Raw genomic sequence first — 24,765 nt, forward strand, 5'->3', positions numbered from 1 at the left:
GGGGACTTCCGATTAGAGCATGTGAAGCAAAAAGGAAAGTAATATTCCCCCTTACCCACTTACAGTGACCCCTGCTCAATGAGAAGGCTGCCCTCTTCTGTCAATGGCTTTTTTCTGGAGCTCTCATTTCTGCTCCTATTCTAGGCATGGCCGCTCCTCTGGCTTCCCTCCATAGGGTCAAAGCTACAAGTTAAGTAGCTGAGCAAGCTCTGCCATGGCCCTCAGAGGAGTAAAGTATCAGAACTTAAGTGCTACGTGGTCTTGATCATAAAACAATTTAGGGAATCTTCTTAACAATATTCCATTTTTCAGATCAGGTGGATGTTTACAGAATTTTCCTTTAGGATGGTTCGTGGCAGAGTGGAAAATAGAATTATAGCAGATACTGTCTGTGGTCTGTTCAAATCCCTTTGGATGCCTTTGATGCCTCCACAGGCATTTGTGTGTTTTCTTCTAACAGCCTATCCCTGTGACTGAAGAGAATTGCCCCTGAGCCCCTTTCCCATCCTGACAAAGGCCCAAAGGTGCCTGGAGTTCCTTCCCCATGCCCACCCTGCCCAAGCAGCCTTGAGACAATGACTAAAACTAGAGTCTGAAGCACTTCTCCCTTGCTAAGAGTTGGGACACTGAAGTGGAGTTTACGTTCCAAAGCTCTCTGATTGAGGTTAAGATTTCCCAGAATCATAGTTTTATTTGCCTCATCTTCCACTTTCTTACCAGTTTCTCCTAGGAACACTTTCTTTATAAAATATTTGCACATAAATCCATGTCTCAGTGTCTGTTTCTGGGGAACCCCTTCTAGAAAAAACTAAGTGTTTCTAAAATGTATATACTCCCCCCCCAGATCTATGTAGGCACTATCAACCCATTTTGGGGGTGGGGGGGGGTGGGGAGGGAAAGAGAAACCACCTGCTATATAAGCAGATTTCATCTTTACCTTTTCTTACCTGGCCTTTACTCATTTCTCTCACTTCGAAGCCTCTAGCTTCTTCTCTTCCTAATTTAAGATTTTCCATACAACCACCCTGAATATTGTTTAACCATTCTGTCTGCCTAAGATATTAAGGTTATTCCAGGAGAATTCAATAGCTCGTTTCATGCTGCTGGAAATGTGTTGACTATTGTCAAGGACTTTCAGCTTGCCAAAGGTTATGCCACACTGCTACAGTACTCTGTATTTAGTAGCTGTATAGAAACAGAATGTCTGTTTAATTTAATATTTTAGAAGACTTTCCAGATGACTAGCTACAAGAACAAATCTACATAGACTGCCAGCTCTATGGCTTTTGGGCTGAGCACTTAGTAAATGCCAGCAAGAATGACTCAGGTGTTAACTATGTATGTCAGGTAAGTAATCAACTGGAGTCTGACTAATGACCAAAAAAAAAAAAAAAATGCTTCGTTACTATCAGATTTATACCTTGGTGAACACTAAACTCACATCTCTGCTCTCCTCACTGCTATTGAAAATGCTGATGACCATTGAGGCCAGTAAAGGGTGCTGAACAGAAAGTGAAAGGCATTTCTGAAATTGATGTTGCTTCTGCTCTAAGAACAAGGGTTCAATTTGTCATCTCAAGAGGCCTCCCCAAGAAGAAAAAAACTGGGGTGAGGTGGGATGATTGTAATGATAAGGAATGGATTTAAGTATTCCAGAGTGAGCTGTATCCCAAGATCTACCCTAAGAAGAATATAAACCTCTAAATTGATATCCTGAAGCTAGTCGATTTCTTACTAATCAATTCCAGATGATCTAACCCAGTTGGAGAGATGAGGATTCTTTTAAGATATTCAGACCTGAACCAGTTTTTGTTTGTTTGTTTGTTTGTTTGTTTGTTTATTTGTTTTTAATCTGAAGGATGAACTAGATTGACTATCTTAAGGAGTGGTGTTTTTGTTTTGTTTTGTTTTGTTTTGCTTTGCTTTGCTTCATTTTACATAAATTTTCAACTAGCTTCAAGAATACAAGATATTAAGTACCATTCTACATTTTTCCCTTTGGCTGGTGGCAATATTTTCCCCATTGAATTTAGCCAGCAGGTGATTGTTTTGTCAAGAATGCAGTACTTAGAGCTCTAACAGAGAACAGAAATAAATAGGCTCACATCAACGGATAGAAGTCTATATTATTATAAAAGAATTTCTTCCCACCAGAGTTTCTTTCCACCAGGGATAGCTTTTATAATATGAAGTAGAGAATGCATAGGATTTCCAAAGGAAATATACCACGAAATATTCTGTCAACACTAAAGTAGTTGGTAGAAGAGTCTTTATAGGAACAAGTGCAAGATAACACATTTAATCTGTTATTCTTTAGGGATTACAGTTTCTAAACCTGATTTATCATCAGAATCGCCTGGAGACCTTGAAAAGTTATTGCTTCTCAGGACCTACCCCAGAGATTCCGATTATGCCTGAGGTTTGACCCTGGACTTTATTTCTAATAAGCTCCTTAGGGATTTTCAGGAAGGGTCAACTTTGAGAATCATTCCAGAAAGAAGCCTATGAAGTGCTGTGGACTATTCCCCATGGAGATGGGCTAATGTGATGCAATAGCAAAAAGACCAACTAAACACCACCTCTTGGAAATCATTCAAGAAGGGCCAATTTTTAAAGCAATTCTTCATGATAGGCAGATGAAATAAGAGAGCTACAAAATTAAGTCTAAAAAGACAGTAGATTCATTTTAAGTGCCACTAATTGATTCTGTAAACACAGGCTGGGGGTAGGTCACTCTGTATCTTATTTTAAATAAATAAGAATATACAGATTAACTAAATAAAAAATAATTTTAAATAATAAGCAAATCATAGATAATTCCATTTTAATTAAAATAGAATTATATTTATTCAACTTCTAGAAGTGTGTAGTACATTTATTTGTTCATTCATTCTTCATGTATGTGTTCATGTATTTACTACTTTACTGATTCACACGACACATAGCTATGCTATGTACAAGACCAAGATTTAAGAATCCTCCTTAACACTTGAGAGCTGTAGGAAAAGAAATTATGTGCCACATTTATTCTCCTTTGATTTTTGCAGTTGTGCATGAGGTAATAAATAATATTCTCATGCCAATAGCCAAGGAAACTAAGATATAAACATAGTGACTAATTTACTCAAAATCACAAATCAGAGAAGTCTGAATTAGAGCTCAGACCTATCTGACTCCTAAATGTATACTCTTAACTGCCTTATGCCATTGACCAAAAGAAACAATTTTGAGATCGACTTTATCTAGCAAAGTGCTGTATGGCTCCTGATGATGTGGTCAGGCATGGGGTACCAAATGAGAGCCCATGACTTTAGCTAGTGTGGCTGTACCTTTGCCCACAAATGTCACTTTGTATCTGCTCTCACACAGGCTCCAGGTGCAGGTCCAGCCTCCTGCTGGCCTGAGCCATGCACTCTGACGTCTGTGAAACATCCCGCCTGCTGTGCTAAGGTGAGATGTGGGCAGATACAAAGATCTGTGCTTTCCCAAATATGACTCTTGGCATCCAGACCAAATGAGATTCCAGGACCCACATAGGGAGGATCCAAACCTACAAAATTGTTACCAGATCTAACCAGTTTCTAATTAGCATGGATTATGGCTGCATTCTTGAGGCTCTTCAAGCCTTTATCAAATTCTCAAGGCTGACCCTTTGGCTGAGTCAAAAGAAAACTGGCTGAGCTTTCAGGAAAGAGCATCCAGCCAGCTACGGGGCCACCTTATCTTGTACTTGCTTTGCTCAGTTCCCGAGCAGACTGGGAACACAGAGTGGCCTTGGGGCTCTGTGCTGCTTTCTCAGAGTGTTGTCCCACTAAGTGTTTCTGCATGAACTTTCATCAAATAGGTATTCACCTAATGGAGGGGATTTCTTTCTTATCTTTATAACCTATGTTTCCCTGGTCACATTAAGCCTGGGACAGTGGTCAAAAACAGGATCAAAGCAGCCTCTCTACTCTGAAGTCCCTCTTGAGTTATTAAGAAGGTCCACTGAATGCTGCATGCAGGACTCCTGGTTACAGCATGCTCCTCCCTCCTACAACCTGGGCTAGCTGTACAAGTCACAGGCCACCACTCTGAGATGATTTCTACTGCTGTCATGATGGTTCTTTGAGTCTTCTTGCCTGACCTTGAAATTGGTTGCAGGGTACCCCAGGCCTCTATAATTGCATGCCACTCTGTGTCATTCCTGGTTATTCTCAATCTCTTTTAACCACATTTTATCTTCTTTAGCCATTTGCAGACATGCCAGACAATTTATGTCACCTATGTGTCTGTGTGTGATACCATCGGCCACTACCAACATGCATCTTCTACCTGTGTTCCCACAGTCACCCCACTACCAGACAACAGAGGCCACAGGTAGATTCTCTCTGCTCTGCTTTTATTACACGCTGACACAGACCACACAGTGTTTCTCTCTCTCTCTCTCTCTCTCTCTCTCTCTCTCTCTCTCTCTCTCTCTCTCTCTATCATTTTATCATGGGTTTCTCTTTCTCAAGCCCTTGCAAAAGTTCTTAAAGTAGGGTGAAATCAGAGACCAGTTCAAAAAATATACATTCAAATTTCGTCTCTGTTCCCTAAAATTAACTGTTTGGTTTTAAACAAGTTTATTTGTCTCGTTTCTCTCTTCCCTTGGGTTGAGTAACCTCCTGGAAGAATCTTTGCATTCATGTGCAAATAAGCATCCAAGACCTCTACATATTACGGTAGTCTTTGTAGTATATACCCAAACCCTCCAATTATCACAGCCCACCTCTACATGCCCACTGTGTAAATGGACAGCCAAACTCATTAAGCACAACATTGGAATCACTATACTTTGTACTTTTGGTTGTTTTAATTCATAGTCCTATTGTTTTAGTTAAACTCTTTGTAGTGGGTAGAAAACAGATGTTCACAGACAAAGGAGGAGAAATAAATCAACAAAATGTCCCAGTGATTATATATTTTTTTTATTCAGTCATGCCACAGCTGCTTGCTGAGCTCCAACCGTGGCCCTGTGCTAGGTGCAGAGTGAGAAGATGAAATAAATCAGGCTTGGTCTCTACCCTGAGAATATGTTTTCTAGTTAAAGTGGGGTTGCATAGCAGTTGGAAGAAGGTGAAATATTACAGGATCATAATATAAGATAAAAAGAGCTGCATGTCACACGGACACTGGATATGTAGAGTGTGACGCGTGTGCAGAAAAGAGATCTCCCTCCTGGCTTGGCAGATCAGGTGATATCCTAATTGGATCTTGAGAAATGGGAGGGGTTTTGATGTGTGGAGATAAGAATAAGAATTATTGATGTCCCCAAAGAGAAAATAGCGTGAACAAAGGTATGAATGTGAGAAAGTCAGTTACTATATGCTGGGAACAAGTAGTTACTAAACACTGGGAATAATAGTTAATTACTAAGTACACGGAGAAATGTCTGAAAGGAGGTCAGATGTGGCCAGTGCAAAGGACCTTGAATTTCTTACTAAGCAATCTCTGCTTTATTTGGAAGATAATTTAGACTATGAAGAGTTTCTGACCACAGATGTGAAATGATCAGAGTTAGGTAATAGAATTCATAAGGACTTTGAGAAGCAGAGATAAAAAAAAAAAAGAGCTCAGTCAGGGAGAGCAGTTAAGAGGTTCTTTAGTCATACAGGTGGTAGCTAGGGTCTTGCAGAGGAAGGTCTGCATGACAGACACTGCCATGAAAGAGTGCAGGGACTTAAAAATTGATTGAAGTGGGGACAGGTGGGCTCTTCTTGCATAACCATGTTTGTGGCTACAAAAGTAAAAGTCCTCACCCACAAAGCCTTCTTGATATCACACACAGCCATCACTTTTTGGCTTGCAACATAATAACGTGAATGGTGCCCCTTTGAGCTGTGTAGCGCATATTACACGTGACATATGTGAGAGCTTTCAGCAGCAAAGTCACCTTTATCCACAACTTCAAACTCAACAGAGTGTGAAGACTTTAGCAGAGGCCAGTGCTTTGTCAGACTCCTCACGAAGTTGAAACTCTCAATAGAATTAAGACGAGACAGCAAAGAAATAGACTGGGAGAATCTGGACAACCCTTTGAGTGCTCTTCAATCAACCATGGACATTGTTCCACAATATCCTACATTCTTCTCCTCAGTGGATTAGCTAATTTGATTAGCAATATATGACCAGGTACAAAGAATATGAAGGACTTTGATTTGGAAGTCAGTGGACTTGGATGTTAGACTCAAGCCTCCCATTTCTAGATGTGTGATCTTGAACGAGTAGTATTTTTTCAAACTCAACCTCCAGATGTGTAGGCCAAGTGCTATGCGAAAATAAACCCAGCTGATGAGGCAAAGACACCTTTAGGTAAAGTAGTCAGGGATGTCTTCTTTGAAGAAGGGACAAATGAGCTAAAACCTGAAGGAGAGGAAGTCAGCCATGAGGGTAGGGGGTTGGTGGAGTGGTGGAGGTGGGGAGATCATTCAAGGCAGAAAGAATGGCAAATGCAGTCTTCCTGAGGAAGGAACAAGCTGGGTGTATTGGAGAAGGCCAAGGCTCTCTCAAGAAGTCCAGGAGAGGTATGTTTTGTTGTTGTTATTTGTATGTTTGTTCAATTTTGAAAAAAGTCATTTTGTTGATAAAGTTTAGAGGGTCATTTTAACAAGTCTAATGAAATCAAAAGGGAAAACAGAACATTGTGTGGCAGCAGTTTTCAAGCTTTTTATGCATGAAGAAGTGAGCGTAGTTCAGACCAAGAGAGACTCTGTATGACCCTAAAAAAATTGTACAAACAGGAGCTGAGCAAAGTCCAAGCAGGGATATAGTTTTCTACTTCTGGAGACTGAAATCAGAATCCAGAACTTTATCTAACCACATGAAATAGGCTCATAGGGCTCTGATTTTATGATTTTACTCTTTCCACTGTGGGACTTGATCTCTTCTGTGATTGATGGTCAGATTCAAGAGAACGTATGTGAAAACTAAAACTCTTTTTGGAGGAAATTATACTAGTGGTGGCTATTCCTTGGATGGTTGCCTTGCTTACCTTCTTGTTTTTGAGTGCTACAAATAGTTCATCCAAGGCAAACGATGAGGGAGAGTGACACAGCAGGGAATTTGCAGACAGAGATCTTGCCTCTGAATCCAGCTCCAGCACTTCCATTTAGTTATCATGTGCCCTTGGACAAGTTAGTGAGCTTTTTGGAAGATCTGGTACCTCGTCAAAAGCAAGAAGTTAGCACTCCTAGACTTCCCCTCATCCTAAGATCATTATGATGCTTAAATGAGAGAGAGAGTGTGTATAAAAATATTTTGTGTACTGTAATACCCTCTGTACAAAGTAAGGAATAACGGGATCTGCAGTGTTAAAACTTTGTAAACATGACTAGAACTTTGTAAAGATGTGGCTTTGATTCAACACTACTAGAGCAGACACACCATTTTATTGGCTAGAGTAAAATCACTACAGAAAAAGAGAGAGGCAGATTTTAGAACAACAGAATTATAGATTTTACTTTTTTTGTACAGAATAATTTATATAGCATAAACTAAATACATGGCTCTGAATAAATAATCACTTTTCCTAGTCATCACATCTGCAAGTGTATATATGCACACTTCTGTGAGCACATAAGGACACGTGACACAGGCATATTTCTGTTCTCAGATCATCGCGTATTTAGTGAGGAGCGCCTGGAGTCGGGGTTCTTCTCTGTGGGTAACAGCTGTTTACCTTGGGGTGCACATACATGGGACCCTCTCAAATGATCTGAATCGGATTTCTGTGTTCTTTTCTTATTCTAGTTCTGCTCAGAAAAACATATTTGGCACAGGTAGCTCTGCCTTTTTGTTAGGACATTCTCCGATGTCCTTTTCTTCAATTTTTTCAAACACCTCTTTCTAAGAAAATGCACACATTAGAATTCCACAGCTGTCAATTTGGTAGTTAGGACCCCTCGCTGTACATCTGTTTTCTAGGCTCTTATCACCATTAGAAGCCACCTTCCAAGCTTCAGAGCAGTCAAATCTATTTGTCCACACCATAGGATCTCACAGGGCTGGGAGCCCTCTTCCCAGGCCATCTCCCCATGAGTATAAGTCTGATACTCTGTGTGGGAAGCAGTAATAAATGGTTTATATCACAGCGTAAGACTGAGACACTGGGTGTATCTAGCCTAAAAGGGATCTTGAGGGTAGTTGAGTTTCGTCCGACACTTGACTTCCTTCTGCAATTGGTCTTTGAATATCTACTTACATTTCCAGTGTTACAGAGTGCACACCTCATGAGGTCACTAGCTTTCACTTCCACCATGCTGTTAAGGCAGGGGTCTTTGTGTCAGCCTGAAGCCATGCCCCTTGTGCTGTTTATCCACTGGTCATGCCACCTGGCACAGGTCAGAACCTTTCTCGCAACAACCCTTCAAGGATTCAAATACAATTCTCACATTCCCATACCCCATTTTTTCAGACTAAGCACTTCCTGCTCGTTCAGTTACTGCCTCTGAAATATCATTAGTGTTAAGTACAGTCTTCAGAATTAGTTCCTTTTGGCAAAGATTTTAGGACTGTTTGGCTGGTGGAGAACCAGAGTCCTCCATCCCTGTTCTCTATCAGCCATGTGCAAATTGCTGAGGATGGAATTACTTAGAATGAAGGCAAAAGCAACTCAGTCTCAGAAAGACAGACACTCAGGGGTTGTGGTTTGGTTTGTTTTGAACATACCTCTAGCCCAAGCCTGGCAGGATGCCTGGAATTCATTTGAATAAAAGGCTCTTATATTAACACAGGATTGCTTCCTTCCATTGAGCAAATGAGAAACTCATTCTTTGTTTACCTGTGAGATCACACTAAGCACCCTGCCCTGCTGGAGCTTTGTAATAAGGAAGCATTTGGAAGCCACAGAAGATTTGCTCAGTAGATTATGTCTGAGGCCCAGGTCTCAGTTTTCTCATCTGGAAGGTGGGGATAATAAACCCTTCTTCGTGTGAGTCTGGGAGATTTGTGTAATTCAAAGGAGCTAGTGGAGGTGACAACACTTGGCGAGAGCTCTCCTAATTATGAACTGTGCACGCTGTTCTTGCTCATCACTAGGTTGTAGACCGTCTCCAGCTTGCCCTGCCCTCCACTTTTGAAAAATGAGAAAAACTATAAGCTTTAGAAACACTTTCTAGAGTTGTCACATAGCTGCTGAGGCGGACGTTGTAAAAGGAAACATTTCTTTCTGTACCAAGGAAGGCAATAATTCTGCAGCCTATTTTAATGATTCTTCACACTCTACTTTAAAACTAGAAGCACCTAGGTACCTTCATGGATGGGAAACACCATGTTCCCAGAATTACTCGCAGTCACAGAGCCACAAACAATACTCAGGAGTTCAGCCAGGGAAGCGAATGACCGCAGACGCTATCGATAAAAGCAAAGCCAGCCACCTATCCTGGGCCAGGACACCCACCCTTGCCTAGAACATTCACCTAGGATTTGATGTTCATAATGAAAATTTTGCATTTGCTTTAAAATAGTATTTGTGGATGTCCTTTTATAATTCAGTGTTGTCTGTTAAACTAACAGTAACATGGGTATTTTCTATACTGAATGAATCCAATATAACCAAACTGTAATAGTGAAATAAGGGAAATTTTCATTTTCTGAAAACTAAAGCCTCAAACTTAAGAAATGTGTAAGTTATTCGATAACATATTAAATTGTAGCACAAGAGTAACTTTTCTCAAAAGTGATAGAGCAGAGGAGTGAAAATTCCTGGAGTTGGCAGGTGAGATGAAGGTTTCTTAAAATACAGAATAAGTTCATAGGGTCAGGAGATACAGGGTAATGGACCCACCAGGGCTCTTTAATGTGTGCTACTTTCCTTCCTTTCTCAGGAATACAAGTAGAACCAATGACATAATTTGTGGGGCTCTGCAAAATGAAAATGTAGGCACCTTTATTCAAAAATTAAAAATTTCAAGATGGCAACAGCAGAGCATTAAACCATATGTGAAGCACTTTGAAACATGAGCCCTGTGTGACTGACTATACAGGTCACATGCCCACAAAGCCAGCCCTAGATACAGGAGACTATACTCCCCAGGTCCTTTGCTAATCCCTGGTTAATGAGATGTAAGTGGTAGAAAAGATGTGTGCCGCTTTTGGGGTGAAGCAGTATATAGCCCTTGTGTTATCAGCTTCAGTCTCTTCCTTCCCCTATCACAGTAAACATGGGGTCCTTCTGTTGAGCCAGTGGAATCATCAGATTGAAGCAGTCACCACTCTGAGGAGAGCTATTCTAAAGAGTCACCTGGAGCAAGACAGTTCTAGTGTGTTAGGCCACAGAGATATGGAAGTTGTTGTTACTGCAGCATCAGTTTAGCCTGAACTTACTGATACATAGGGGAAGGCCAGAAGTAGAAAAAGAGTCTTAAATCTGAAAAGCATTATAAGGGAAAGGAAACTAGACAGTGAAGATTGGTGTGATGATTTCCACGCTTTCCTTTTTCTATCAATGAAATAAGAATTTAAAACTGATCTTTAACATATTACAATTCTATGACTACACATAGTGCTACATTCCCTCAACTTATTTAAAAAATATATCATTCAAGAAGAAAGAGTACATCTTTAGCATCTAGTCTCTTGGCCCTTTGCCATCCTTGGTCCATTCTTGATTCACAGAACACTTCTGACACTTTCAGAAGCCAAGAGAAAGCACTCTTCTGGAGCAATGTTCTGCTCTGCAGAAAGTATTTTATCAAACAGACTTTAATTTGTCACCATGATTGAATAGGTTTTTGATTCCAAAAACTTCTGCTGATATTGTAAAAGTCTCATTGCTTAAAAATCACTGAAACTGGTCCCTTTTGCCCTTGTTTCTTTTATATTTTATCAGCATGGCTATCCCATTGCCCTCAAAGTTGTTCCTCGTTGCTTTCAAACACTGGATTGCTGTAAGACACTCCCCTACCACACCCTGGCAGGTCAGAGTAGGAGGTTTGGTGTAATGGGGGCCAACTGGGGTCATTTGCCAAGGTCCTCTGCCATATTCGATATTGGCTTTTCGATCGATAGCCAAAACACCTTTTGATTATCATCCACAGGGCTCGGTTTTCAACAATGGCCTCCTGCAAAATAAAAGAGTTACTCTTTACAATCAGAGGTCAAGTGTTTCCAGGTTTCAACCTTCCATAGACCCCAATAAGGCACGACTGCATTGACTGCTCAAATCCAGCTTGACCAAAGACTTCAACCTCAGACAAACAAATCCTCTCAAACTTTTCCACTTAAGGAATTCTTCTGGAAGAAGAGAGAAATGCATAGTTTCAAGAATCTGGAAACATAGCTTGAAATAGTCTGCTTCAAGAATGAAATTTTTTCCAAATCCCATATATGGATTAAATTTAAAGTCATTCAAATGCCACAGTTCACTCCTTACCACATCCATATTTTAATTAATATAAAATGACATTTAAAATTACCACCAAATGGAATTGATCCAATAGAAAGATGGCCACATATATGATGTGGCTTTGGTGTACCTTGGCACAACACTGCACAGTCATGAACAGAGAGGATGGTAAAATTGGAAGATGGGCCACAGTCTTGGAGTTGGACAGATCTAGATTCGAGTTTCTGCTCTGAGACCTACCATGGGCAAATTAATTACCCTATGTGAGCCTCAGTGATTGGAAATAATAATTCTTTCCTCTTAGGTTTGTCATAAGGATTACATAAATCTCCTAATAATGCAGGGCATGGCATGGCCTCGCTGCCTCCTTTCCCACCCTTCTGAACTATTCATTTAACAAGTAGCCATGCACTATGGCCGTATTCATTTATACCTCTAACCTTCATGTACAATATTTATTGCAATGCATTTTTTTAAGATTACAAAAGATATGTCTTTTGGAAACATTTTGGACTTTCATTTTATTTCATGATTTAGACCGAGTCTCCAATAGAGCTCAAGTTACAGGTTACAGTACACAGTGCATAAGAGGTGATCATGATATTTTTTCATTTTTATCATGTTTAGTCACAAAGGTTGACCACCCTAAAAGTTATCATGAAAGAAAAAAATATGAGAAGCCAAGCTATCCCACAAAATTAGAACTTTACCAGAGATTGTAGTTTTCTTGAAATCCACCCATCTTTGACAGTTGAGTCCCATTGTTCATGGAAATAATAGAGGACAGCTGGTCTGAATCTTCCTGTAAAAACCGATCCTGCACCTGCAGGCTCTTAGAGACCCATGTAACTATTTTATCAGCATCTTTCAAACCTCAGGGCTCACCTAGCCAGACCTGTTATTCTACTTTCTCACAGCAAGGTTTTTGTCCTCCCTAATTTAACAAGAGAGCAGTAGTTCTCCTTGAAGCTGGCATAAGCCAGGATCAAAGGTAACCAATTACTGGTTTTAAAATCTAGTTTGCCTACAGAAAATCTTAGCAGGCTTTAAATAAAACAATGAAACAAAACAACACACACACACACACAACTTTAGTGCTCTATGCCATGCCTTGAGCTTTTTTACAATTCTAGAAATATGATGACCTGTATCACTTTGTTGCTCTGGAAAAAGAGACTAAAGTTCTGAGAGATAATTTGTCCTGTCACTCCACGTTGTAAATTAAATGCAGAACAGAACGACAAACAAAAGGAAAACCTCGATAAGATTTCGTTTCTCGAAAAAAAAGCCCAAAAACCTGGCTCCTCAAATAATTCATATATATACACATATCTATATATACACACATGCATATATATATACATATATACACACATATGCATATATATACATGTGTATATATGTGTATATATGTGCACATATATGCATGATTGTATATGTATGTGTATATACATGTACATATGTACACACATATACACATATATGCACAAACACATAAACAATTTTTTAAAAAGGAGGGGAAATAAAGCTATGAATGTCACCTCTTGTGCCTTTCAGCTGAAGGTTAGATCATGGAACTTGGCAAAGTAAGAACAAGGCCTCATTCAAAACTGTTTGCTTCCTAGGGCTACTCTAAGATTAAGATTAGGGTGAGACCTCTGAACAGACCAGACAATATTCAGGACTGTGCAAAAAGAAGCCAGCCATCCGCTATGCCTGTCCCTCAAAACCGCTCTGAACTATTTCTACCACAAGGTATTATGCAGTTAGCACAGCTTAGTATCTTCTGTCAGGCATATCTAGAGCCCCCAGAGGAAAACATCTGGCTGCATCCATGATAGTCTAGGATCTTTACTGAGTTTGCTAGGCTCGCTTCCTGAGGCAGGAAATCTTAGAGTTCACGACTCTCCATTACAACTGCCATTACCAAGACTCAAATGAGTCTGGTTTGTTCCTGAGTACCTATTGACAGCAGGGAAAGTGGTAACTTCATGGAGGAGCCTGGGAGGTAGGAGCTGGAACCAGGCAATTTTATTTCTCACAGTAGAAGCTGCTGGGAACCTACACTGAACATCCACAAGTGTCTCGATTTTTCTCAACATAAGAAACAAGAGAGAAACATTATCTTTTATGAGTATCAAATTGCCTACTCCATCTGCTGGGGATGATCAGGGTCACTTTTTACATTTAAGAATTGAATAAACATTTACCCAGCTTCTATTAAAATAAAGCAGCATTTTAGGTGCTGCAGCTACTAAGATGAGTTCTCACCAGGATGCAGGCCTACCTTGTTTTATTGTTTCACTTTATCATGCTTCATAGATGTTGCTTTTTTTTTTTTTTTTTTTTTTTTACAAATTGAAGGCAATGCCCTCCACCCCCAGCAAATAAATTACAATTGGATTTATTGTGGTGGTTTGAAACAGAACCCACAATATCTCTGAGGTACTTCTGTAGTTTAATGACAGGTGAGAGAAGACATTTATACACAGATAACTAGCATTCGTCCCCTCTCCCTGTAGATTGTGAACTCTACTTTGTCATTTTTATCCTCCTTGCATCGTGCCCTAGGACATAGAACATGGTCAACAAAGGCTTGCAGAAAGTGAATGAATAAATAAATCCCCCAACGATTGAAAGATACAAAGAAATGGTAAGTACCACAAGAGATAACATAATAATCACAGAAAAAAAAATAATAATATATTTATTAATCTTTCTATGTGCTTTTTACTGTTGATATTTTGTGCTCAGAGTAACCCTTGAGGTAGGTACCATTATCATCACTGTTTTACAGATGAAGAAACAGACACAGAAAAGTGGAGTAGCAAGTGCTGTCCAAAGTCAAACAGCGAGAAGGGTGGAGCCAGAATTCCAACCAAGGGAAACTACCCCCGGCTTACGTTCCTAACAGCAAATACACTGACTGCAGAATGATTTCCTGCTACAAGACTATGGCAGACTTTGTTGCTTAATTACCCTACAGCCCACTCCTCCCATCTCTTCCCTGCTCACCTACACACATACACAGTCTATGCGAGTCTAATTTTTTAGCATAAATCCACTTTCCCAGAATCCTATTCTATTCAGGACATCAAAGAGACAGAGTTCTAACCAATGAAGCATAAGAGGGAGTCTGCAGATGGGCTATAGGAAATTACTCTGGTTTCCTGATTAAAGGTTCATTCTTGAGGGGAAAAAATTCGCTGATACCTCCAGCTATTTGGAAGCTATCTGGCCACTGTCAGCAACAAGCACATATATGAAAGACCAACATCTAAGCATGGCGGGACAGAAAAGGTGACAGTACTCCTCAATGACACCAAGTCGTTAAACCAGCACTGAAGCCACTTACTCTGATCTCCTTGTTAAGTGAGTCAATAAAGATCATCTTTATCATTTAAGCCACCATTAGTCGAGTTTTGTGACTTGCCTAACAAGTCCAGGCATCAGGAAAGATTCATGAAGAGGATAGTACTATAGCTGTGCCATAGAGGATGGGATAGCATTTCAACAGACAAAAGTGGGAAAGATGTACTAGACAGAGGAAATAATGTGATCGTGGTTGGGGAAAAGGTACATAGTCCTTTAGAGGGCAAAGACCATCCATCTTTCTGCTACTTAGTGTGAGGATACTCAGGATGATGTTCTTTTATTAATTTGGTGGTTTTGGAAACCATATGGTTTAGTATAGTGCTTTTCAGTGTGGTCTCTAAACCAGCAGCACCGGAGTCGCCTGGCAACCTGTTAGAAATAAAAATGCATGCCTACTCCAGATCTACTGAATCAGAAATGCTGGGGGCAGGGCTGGACAATCCTTGTTTCAACATATCTTTCAGGTGATTCTGATGCTCATTCAAGTTTGAGAACCCTGGTTTAGCATCTAGAGAGAAGCTGTAGTACTCTATTCTATGTCTTGTTCTGCCACCAGCTCCAGGGCAGTCCTTACCCTGCTTAGTAAGGAAGGTTGTTTAGCTCCTACCTAAAAAGTACTGCAGGGAACTCAGGCTCCAGGTTCTCTCAGCCCACCATGGATCTCCCTCCCCTGGAACAAGCCTGGGTTTGTAACTGGGAGTGAGAATGGGGACAGGTGGGATCCTGTGGCTCACCTCTCTTTTGAAATGGATGCCTTCTGGCCTCCCCCCGCCCCCCACCAACAGTGAGCTTTGAAGAGTGGAGTTTGTGTCTAACAGCACTGCAAAAAGAGAGAATAAACCACGTAGCAAAGAAATGGGAGCTCAAGCTCATTTTACCGAAGAAATGGAGCAAGTGGAAGCTGAAGAATAAAAACTGGCTAAAGTTCACTATGAATCTCATTTCCCATTACGAAGTAAAAATGATACAAATTGTTAAGTGAAAGAAGCCACTCACAGAAGACCACATATTATATGATTTTCTTTACATGAAATGTCCAGAATAGGCAAGTCCATAGAGGCAGAAAGATTTGTGGTTGCCAGGGGATGGAGAAGGAAGAAGGGGGAATGAGGAGTGACTGCTAATGGGTACAGGATTTCTTTTGGGGTGATGATAATATTCTAGAACTAGATAGTGGTGATGGTTAAACAACTCAATAAATATACTAAAATTGAATCGTATACTTTAAAAGGTAAATTTTACAGTGTATGAATTATATCTCAAATTCAAAAAATGAATTGAGTTGGGCCTTGATTTGTGAATTTTAGAAATGAAAAGGATTTTAGGATCATTCCAGTCTCCTCAGCTCCACTTTCAGATAGGACAACAAGGCCTTGTTTGGAACTCATCAGAGGAAACAGCATTGCTCATGCTGCCCTATTGAGCCTCGTCAGCTAAAGCTGTTCTTTTCTCAGACTCCCCCAAAATGCCCCCCTCCCAGTAATGGTAGCCTGAGGGCACTTACCTCCACAACAAGGGCCACAGTGAAATTGCAGCTGAGCATAATGACAATGTAGACCCTCCACAGAACAGGAGTGCAGAGCAACTGGCAGGAGAAGAAGCAGCACCGTTAGTCTGAAGGCAAATACATGCTGGAAAATGTTTGGGTGTTCACAGTGTATATTTTCATAGGTTATAAATTACATATGCAATAGATACATACACGTGTGTGTGTATATATATTATGTGCATGTATATTTTTATATATGTATTTCTATGCATGTATGCACAGGAAACAGGGTGGAAGGGTTATACCCAGTGATTCCAATGATTTGGGGACTATGATAGTTGCTTTCTTTCTTTCATCTTTCTTCTTTTTATTCTCTGTAATTTTTATTTCTTTCTAAAATAAATCTGTTTACTCTACAACAAAAAACAATAGTAAAAGTATCTTTTGTTTGTTCGCATTGTTTCGTTTTTGTGAGGAAATACAGGAACGTGGCTCTACTCCCAAGAGGCTTTGAGGGTACATGTGTCAAACCTCCACGTGGGCAGCATTGCCCATTTCTTTCTGGTGCCACATCTCCCCTCAACTGAGCCCTGCTTCTGTGCCTTGGGTCAGGGCTTTGCTCTCAGCATATAGCTGCACAGGCTGCACCGTCTCAAGGGAACTCTCCAACAGAGCCAGTGGGGCTGAAAGCAAGCTGGCGCTACCTGTTTATTTCCCCTCTTCCTCTGTATCTCCCTCCCTGGGTGGATTACATATATGTTATATACGTATATTAAATGGATGATTGAATGAATGAATGAATGAGTGAGTGAGTGAAACAAAGCCAAGTACACTGTATTGTACCCAGCACCGCCTCTTACATTGCCTTGTACCCTGGTAAGAGTAAAGACAGGTACAAACCTCTGGAGGGCAATGCTGTTAAAATTCAAAGTTCAGATTCATTTCTATGATTTTATCCTAGAGATGTACTTGTACATGGTTGAAATGATATATGTATATGGTTCTTTTATTGCAGCTTTGTTTGTAATAGTAAAAAATTGGAAACCATCTGAATGTCTATTAATAGGGAACCACGTATAAATTATTGTATATATATGTAAATAATAAATACTATATTATTTCATATACAGTTCATATATTTCATAATACTATATATAATGAAATACTATACATATATAAAATGAAATACTATCTTAGCATTAAAAAATGGATGAGGAACTTTTATGCACCAATATGGAAGAATGACTAAAATACACTGTAACATGGAAGAACAAGGCACAGGATTGTTTATGTGATTGTGGCAATCATGAAAATGCTCCACCCAGATCTCCTGCTGCTGGCAGAATAAATGGCATATACTCCAGCTGATATGCTTAGAATCTACCACCAAAGTCACCCTAAGGCCACACTTCCCATAGGCTGTTCATAGTTAATAACTGAGGACAGCAGGGCTTTTAATCAGAGTCATTCTTGTGAGACACTGGACACCTCTAATGGGCAACTTGGCCTTGACTGTCTTGGAACTGCGCTGTAATCTGAAACTCAATTCATCTCACCCTCCTTCTTTCCTGTCTCTTTCACAGGGGCCCACACAGTGTGGTGCCTTTCCCAACCTCTCTGGCTTCTTAATTTTTTTCTCCCACAGGCAATTCTTCAAAAATCTCTCTTACACATCTTATCTCACCTGACTTCTCCATTTCAGAAGACCTGGATAAATGTAATAGTTTGCTGCTATTTGTGTGAAAATGTGGGAGAATATACACATAAGAAATATATATATATTTGTGTATATATGTAAAAAATATGCCTTCGAGTATGTGTAATAAACTGGTGGCATCAACTGCTTTCATAGAGGGGAACTGGTAGCTGGGGAACAATAAATAGAGGGAGATTTTCACTATATAAGTTTTGTAACTTTTGAATTTTAAGTCATGTGAATGTACTCTCTGTTAAAAAAAAATTTCACACAATTTTTTTTAAAAATGAGCAATAACTATGTTGCAAAATTTTGTTTTAAATTATTTTATTTTAAATGATTCCATTTAAAATAAAATCAACTTCATAAATCAGTCAATGCACATTTGTAATATATAAATTTTCAAAGATGAAAAGATATAGTGAACAATGTTATAATTTTCCATGCCTGTATATTCGCATTTCTAAAATGTATGCATAAATTTTATGTAATAAGAAAAGCAATTATTTTTAAGATAAACAATAATTCTTTGCAGAATTCTTTGCAGTCATGCTGGCAACAACTTCACACGGGTTGCCTCCGAACCAAATATCTTCTATTTTATTACAGCAGAAGACCCGGACTCTTGTAAGGGTCTTCACTATTAAAGGGTGTGACTTAACCCAACATGTTGTAACCTTAATTTCTGCAGAATTAAGACATTTTAACTCACTTAGAAGACTAGTGGACAAACATTATCTCTGTGAATATGTGATATTTAATTTATGAAGACATTTAACAACAGTGACAATTTGTTAACCACAGTAATGCAATTATGAAAATGAAAACTGAATGTAGATTAGTTTACATGTCACACTGGGTTCATGAAGGTATTGTTGGTTTAGAATACACTGTGTGCTTTAAGTGCTTGTCTATATTTAGGAACCCGATATACAACAATCAGTCAGTCATTCATTGCCATTTTGTGCCATTCACCATGCAAGGCTCTGGCTGTCCAAGAATGAGTAATATAAGATCTTAGCCCTCATGAAGCTTGTCTTTGAGATGGAGAGGTAAGGAGGCAGGTTTACAAAGTACTAAGTGGAAAAAGCTCAGTTCCTTTTGTCTACTCTTCTGATTTTTATTTACTTATCTAAAGGACTTTTAGTAATTCAAAAGTAGGCTAGGTTAGAAAAATAAAAATGTATATTTTTTTCTTGTGTGAATATGTAAAAATATTTTTTCTCGTAGAGCTTCAAAGTTGACTCATATTTATAAAATAAGAGAGTTCATAAGGTAAGGAATGACTCTTTAAAAGTAAGTTTTACAGACAATTAAGTATGAATATCCTAAAAACACACTTCTAAAGAGGTAAAAAAAAAAGATGTAAATACAGATTTAACAATTGAAAAAGTTTTGTAGACAAAATTGTTTTAAACAGCTTCAAAACAGAAGCATTTAGGGAAAAATTCTTTCACATTTGAAAAAGAAATGTATAAATAGATTTTCCAATCTTAAAGGAATCTTTTAAACAAAAAATATTCAATGCTTTTGAATACTTGAAATTAAAACTAGAAAGAATTTTGATTCATGACCAGCTTAAATAAAAAAAATAAGTACATTCGGCATTTTTAAAAACTGTACCATCCCAAAAGAAGAATCGGTGTCAAGAGTTCATGTCAATTGCAATTGTGACTTTCTTTTTGAAGTCAGGGTGTTAAACAACTATAAAACATCATAATATTTCAATGATAAGACTTACATCCAAACGACTATATAAATCTGGAATATCAGCAAATAGAATGAATAGACACACAGCCAGCTGTATGACCAGCACGAGGACAAATATATCTGAGGAAATAAGAACACAAGCTATCATTTAGAGAAATCAGAATATAGAGTGTCACATCTATTGAAAGACATATTCTAGATTAATGCTGCTTAAATTTACTTGATTTCCACATCCAAACATAGCATAATAGATGGAAAGTACTCATTTCTATGCAATGGATCTCACCTCTGTAATTTCTGTGCATGTCCTTGAGGCAAGTGGAAATTTTAACATCCATGTTATGAGTTTCAATTAATAAAAGTGGGAAATATATATAGGATAACATTAACAAAATATATTTATATTATTGCTAATTTTTTTTTTAGTTATTATAAAATAAATGCCTTAAAAGCATCAACTACCTGAGTCTTTTTAATGCAAATTTTCCACCTTAAGTTCTTTTCTGGAGAAAAAAGACAGTTGTAAATAAACAACTATTTAAATTGTAATCATGTACTTCAAGAAGGAGAAGGGAAAATAATTTTCTCTGAACAAAGTTTTATGAGGATATTGATTTTTCATCTTGTGCTTCTAAATTTTCCCAATTAGAGGAGTAGTGATGGTATCCAAATAAATGTCCCAAAGGAAAACCAAGTCACTCACCCACTTCCGCTAACACACACATACTCCCAGTCTAGAATGTAAGGAAGTGGGAGGTGCTTTGGCCAAGAACCTCCACAATTGTCTGCAGTCTGGTTCCTCTAGGTTGGACCCACTCCCAGCCTGCCAACCACATGATATCATCCTGACCACTGTCTTCATTGCATGAGACATGTTTCAACTGAGTGCTGTGACCCTTTTCCCCATTTCCTCCAAGGTAAATCCTGACAAGTAGAGAAATAAATGAGTATTCCCAATTTGGAGCAATCCCATGAAAATACACCTAGAGACAAACTTCTTGTGAAGGATACCGAAACTTTCGTATTTAATGCAGCTTTGAGGGAAAGAATAAAGGACCCCAAAATAAGGTTGTGCGATGTGTTTACAGAGTCCCAGAGTGGAATGCGGGAGACCCCGAATAAGTGCCAACTTTGCAGCTGCTCCCTGAATGACCCGGACATGTTTGTCCTTCTCTCTGATGACCTCTCACCTCTGATCTGGTACAATTCTACTCACAGTTTCTATAGGTTGGCTGCCTAAATGGTCTTCCTTTAGAGAAGATAAACGCCACAATGATACAGTTCATTGTTCCCAAGAACCATATAGTAGTGTTCTCAAAACTTGTGAAGGTACCATTATTTTCCACTTTTTCTGGAACAGTTAGAGGAATTAACGTTGAGATGCTTTCATTTTGCACTGTGCAGTCACTAAAAAGGAAACCAGAGAAGCTAATGAATTAAGACGATACGGAGCATTTATATCTACAAGACTCCATGTGCTCAATACTTCTATAATTGCCTACGCTTTGGGAAAGAATATACCAAAAAATAAGGAGACGGAAACCAGAACAGATAGATATATATTTTGAATAGATAGTTGGATAGATAGATGATAGATAAACAGACAGACAGACGGACAGACAGACAGACAGAAAAACAGACAAAAAAGTTATTTATTCAATAATTTGGGCACCAAATGTGTGTATGAAGGCTATGTTAGAAAGAAAGAGGTGAGTAAATCATAATTCTTCCCTCTAGTGGTTTAAGATTTCTGAACATTTATAAGTAAGGTGACCATATAATTTATTATTCAACAAGAACAGATTTGAATGTGAAAAAAATATTAACAATTTTATTGGGATGTCAGGCTTAAATTGGGGCTGCCTAGGCAAACTGAAATGCATTGTCACCCTAGATAGAAAAGATAGTCATAGATCATTACCCAAGACAGGCACAGATAAGTGCCAATGAATGTTACTATCATACTGTACTACGGAAAGGAGAAGGTCACTGGAAAATTTCCTAAGGGATTTAAAGAAGCCAAAGCCTTTGGCAGAATGAAGACCCATTTGCCACTCGTTATATGGGCCAGATTATTTTTCATAGAAATTATAATGTGCGAAGCTGGAATCAAGGCTATGATCATACCTATGCATCTCCATGGAATACCAAGGCTGCCTCTGAACCAGAATGAAGCCCACAGTGTGCATGGCCAGGCTCAGAAGAATGTTGAAAATCACAGAGAGCAGCAAAGGTGGGGAGATCAGTCGTCTTGCAGGTCTGAAAGGCACCAGCTTGGGGTAGGCACCATTCAAATTCACTACAAAATAAATTCAAGTTTTATATGTAGGAGAGCATGCAAATGTGGTATTCTCCATCAGAAGAATGGTGTAATTTCTTGGACCCACACATGTGAGGAAATTGGTAAATTAAAGCACATTATAAACTGAGGGAACAAAAAAATAAATGGATTCAAACTGAAGTTATATGAGGAATTCTTAAGAGAGCAGATAGTTCAATCACAAGATGCTTTTTTATGTGTCTATTAAAAGGGCAAAACCTTAAATTATAGGTGAGGGAGTATTGAAATTCACACTTTTCATATACTGATTGTGGGAATGTAAATTAACTACAATTCTGAAGGGTAATTTGGCAATGAATATAAAGAGATTAAAAAATATTCATAACTTTTCACATAGTTATTTAGTTATTTCACTTTGGGAAATTTATCCTATGCTAAAAAAATCAGAGATATAGAAAGATGTTTATTACAGCATAATTTATAATAAATTATGGCACATCTATATATAATAAGTCACATCAGCAAAATGGCAGAGTAAGCAGCTCCAAGAGCTCATTCCTCCACAGAAACTTTGAAAAACAAGCAAAAACTGTAAGAACCAAATTTATTCAAAGTACTGCAAAGGAACAAAAGACACCTGCAAACCAAGAATATTTTACTATATGAACCTGCAATTCAGAAATGAAGGAGAGATGTTCTCCCAGACAAAAACTGAGAGATTGTATCGCCACTAGATCTGCTCTAGAAGAAATGTTAAAGGTAGTTCTTCGAGTTGAAAAAAAGGGACACTTAATAGTAATATGAAAACATATGAAAGTATAAAACTTACTGGTAAGGTGACTATGTAGTCAAATTTAGAATGTTCTAATACTATGAGAGTGATGATTAAATCACTTATACCAAAGTATAAGTTAAAATAGAAAAATATATTAAAATAATTAGTTACAAAAATCATTAATATTTAAACATTATAAAAAGTTGTAAATGTTGATTGACATTAACATGAAATATAGAGAGAAATGTAAAAATATAGTTTTCATTGCAATGGAAATTAATTTATTAGTTTAATATAGATTACTTTAGTATAAAATGATTTATGCAAGCCTTATGGCTACATAAATATACAAAACTTAAGAGGAAGAAATGGAAGTCCTCACCAAAAAACATCATAAAATCACATAGGAAGATAGTAAAAGAGGAAGAAAGAAAAAAAGACACACCAAAACAGAAAAAAAATTAAATAACATTAACATGAACTTGCATATTAATAATTTACTTTACGCATAATAGATTAAATTCTCCAATTAAAGACAGAGTGGCTTAAAATAAAATAAAGAAAAAGAACCAGCTGTATGTTGTCTATAAAAAGTTTATTTTAGCATTAAGAGTACATATTGGCTGAAAGTGAAGTGAATTTTGTTTATTATTTGCATGAAAAAATAATATTCCATGCAAATGGTAAAGAAAATAAAGCATGGATGGTAATAATTTTATCTTAAAATAGATTTTAAGTTAAGTATTGTCACAAGATAAAAATCAAATAATCGTATAATAGTAGAGATTAATTCATCAAAAGAATATAAGAATTGTAAATATATATGCATCAATATTAAAATAATTAAATATATAAAGCAAATATAAACAGAACTGAAGAAAAATGGACAGCAAAGCAATAATAGGAGATGACAACCCCACGTTGAACATAGGATAGATCTTCCAGGCAGAACACCAATAAACAGCAGCCATGAACAAAACTAGACATTTACTGAGCCTAACAGACATATACAGAACATTTCATTCAACAGTAGCAGAAAATACACTTCTCAAGTGCACGCAGATCACTTTCCAGGATAGATCAAATATTAGGCCATAAAATGAGTTTTATAAAATATAAGAAGATAAAATTGATACACCAGATATTTTTCATCCACATGTTATGAAACCTGAAAATATTAACAGGAGAAAAACGGAAAAATTACAAATGTGTGGAATTTAAATTATACACTCTTGAACAACCAATGATAAAAAAATTTTATCACAAGTCTGAAAAACAAATATTTTCAGCATCCAAACAAATGCTGAATGAAGAAAAAGAGAACTTAAAAATGGGAGGAAGGTTTTGTGCATTCTTACATGCCCTTGTCTCACTTCCTCCTCACTGGAGTGACAATCTTAAAGATACATTCCCAGTAGGGAACATTGGTCCCTGGTTACAGAGGGGAAGAGCAGATTTTATCCATAGATTATTCCGTATGTTTGTTCTAACTTGTGCACCTAGCAAACTTGTTTGGGGTAGAAAAGTAACATACCCTGCTCAAAAGCATTGTAGGGCTAACAAACTATCTGCAATCACCTAGGGGTAAAAGATTATAGCTGATTCATAAAATAACAGCCTAAAGCCTGTAAAGAAAAGCTTAAAATTTTTTCTTTGGGAAATTATGGTGTTCACAATCACCCGTGTATACTAGAGAATGTAGAAAGCTGTGTACATGCTCAGGGCAAGATGGATGTTCAGAAAAGACCAGAAAATCCCTGTTTTCAGCTCTGGAGGGCCTCTAGACTCAGCACAAGCCTGGCTAAGTGTCAAGTGTCCCAGCACAGAACCCATCTGCAAAGATTAAAAGAAGTATTCCTTTGTTCATATTTTTATTTATTTTTTCCCATTTTAATTTTTTTATTTCAAATTTACTTTTTTAATTTTAATTTTTTATGGTGACATTAGTTAATGCACTCCAATAAGTTTCAGCCATACATTTTAACAGTAAGGGATATATATATATATATATATATATATATATATATATATATATATAGTGTGTTCACCTCTCATAGTTAGATTTCTTTCT

General features: G+C 38.0%; 1 protein-coding gene across 2 annotated transcripts in view; it reads right to left on the reverse strand.

Annotated features, from left to right (window-relative positions):
- Positions 1–7,402: 7,402 nt before the first annotated feature.
- The window catches only part of ATP13A4 (ATPase 13A4), a 115,222-nt gene continuing 97,859 nt past the window's right edge, over positions 7,403–24,765 (reverse strand). For both annotated transcript variants that reach the window (XM_016136346.2, XM_016136347.2), the window contains 5 exons: positions 21,766–21,937; positions 20,855–21,045; positions 19,670–19,758; positions 16,248–16,328; positions 7,403–11,084 (listed from right to left, as the gene is read on the reverse strand). In XM_016136346.2, the coding sequence (XP_015991832.2) occupies positions 10,872–11,084; positions 16,248–16,328; positions 19,670–19,758; positions 20,855–21,045; positions 21,766–21,937 (746 nt within the window). In that variant the 3' untranslated portion in view covers positions 7,403–10,871. The remainder of the gene's footprint in view (positions 11,085–16,247; positions 16,329–19,669; positions 19,759–20,854; positions 21,046–21,765; positions 21,938–24,765) is intronic.

This window comes from Rousettus aegyptiacus, unplaced genomic scaffold, assembly GCF_014176215.1.
Source record: "Rousettus aegyptiacus isolate mRouAeg1 unplaced genomic scaffold, mRouAeg1.p scaffold_m13_p_4, whole genome shotgun sequence".
Taxonomy (NCBI): Eukaryota; Metazoa; Chordata; class Mammalia; order Chiroptera; family Pteropodidae; genus Rousettus; species Rousettus aegyptiacus.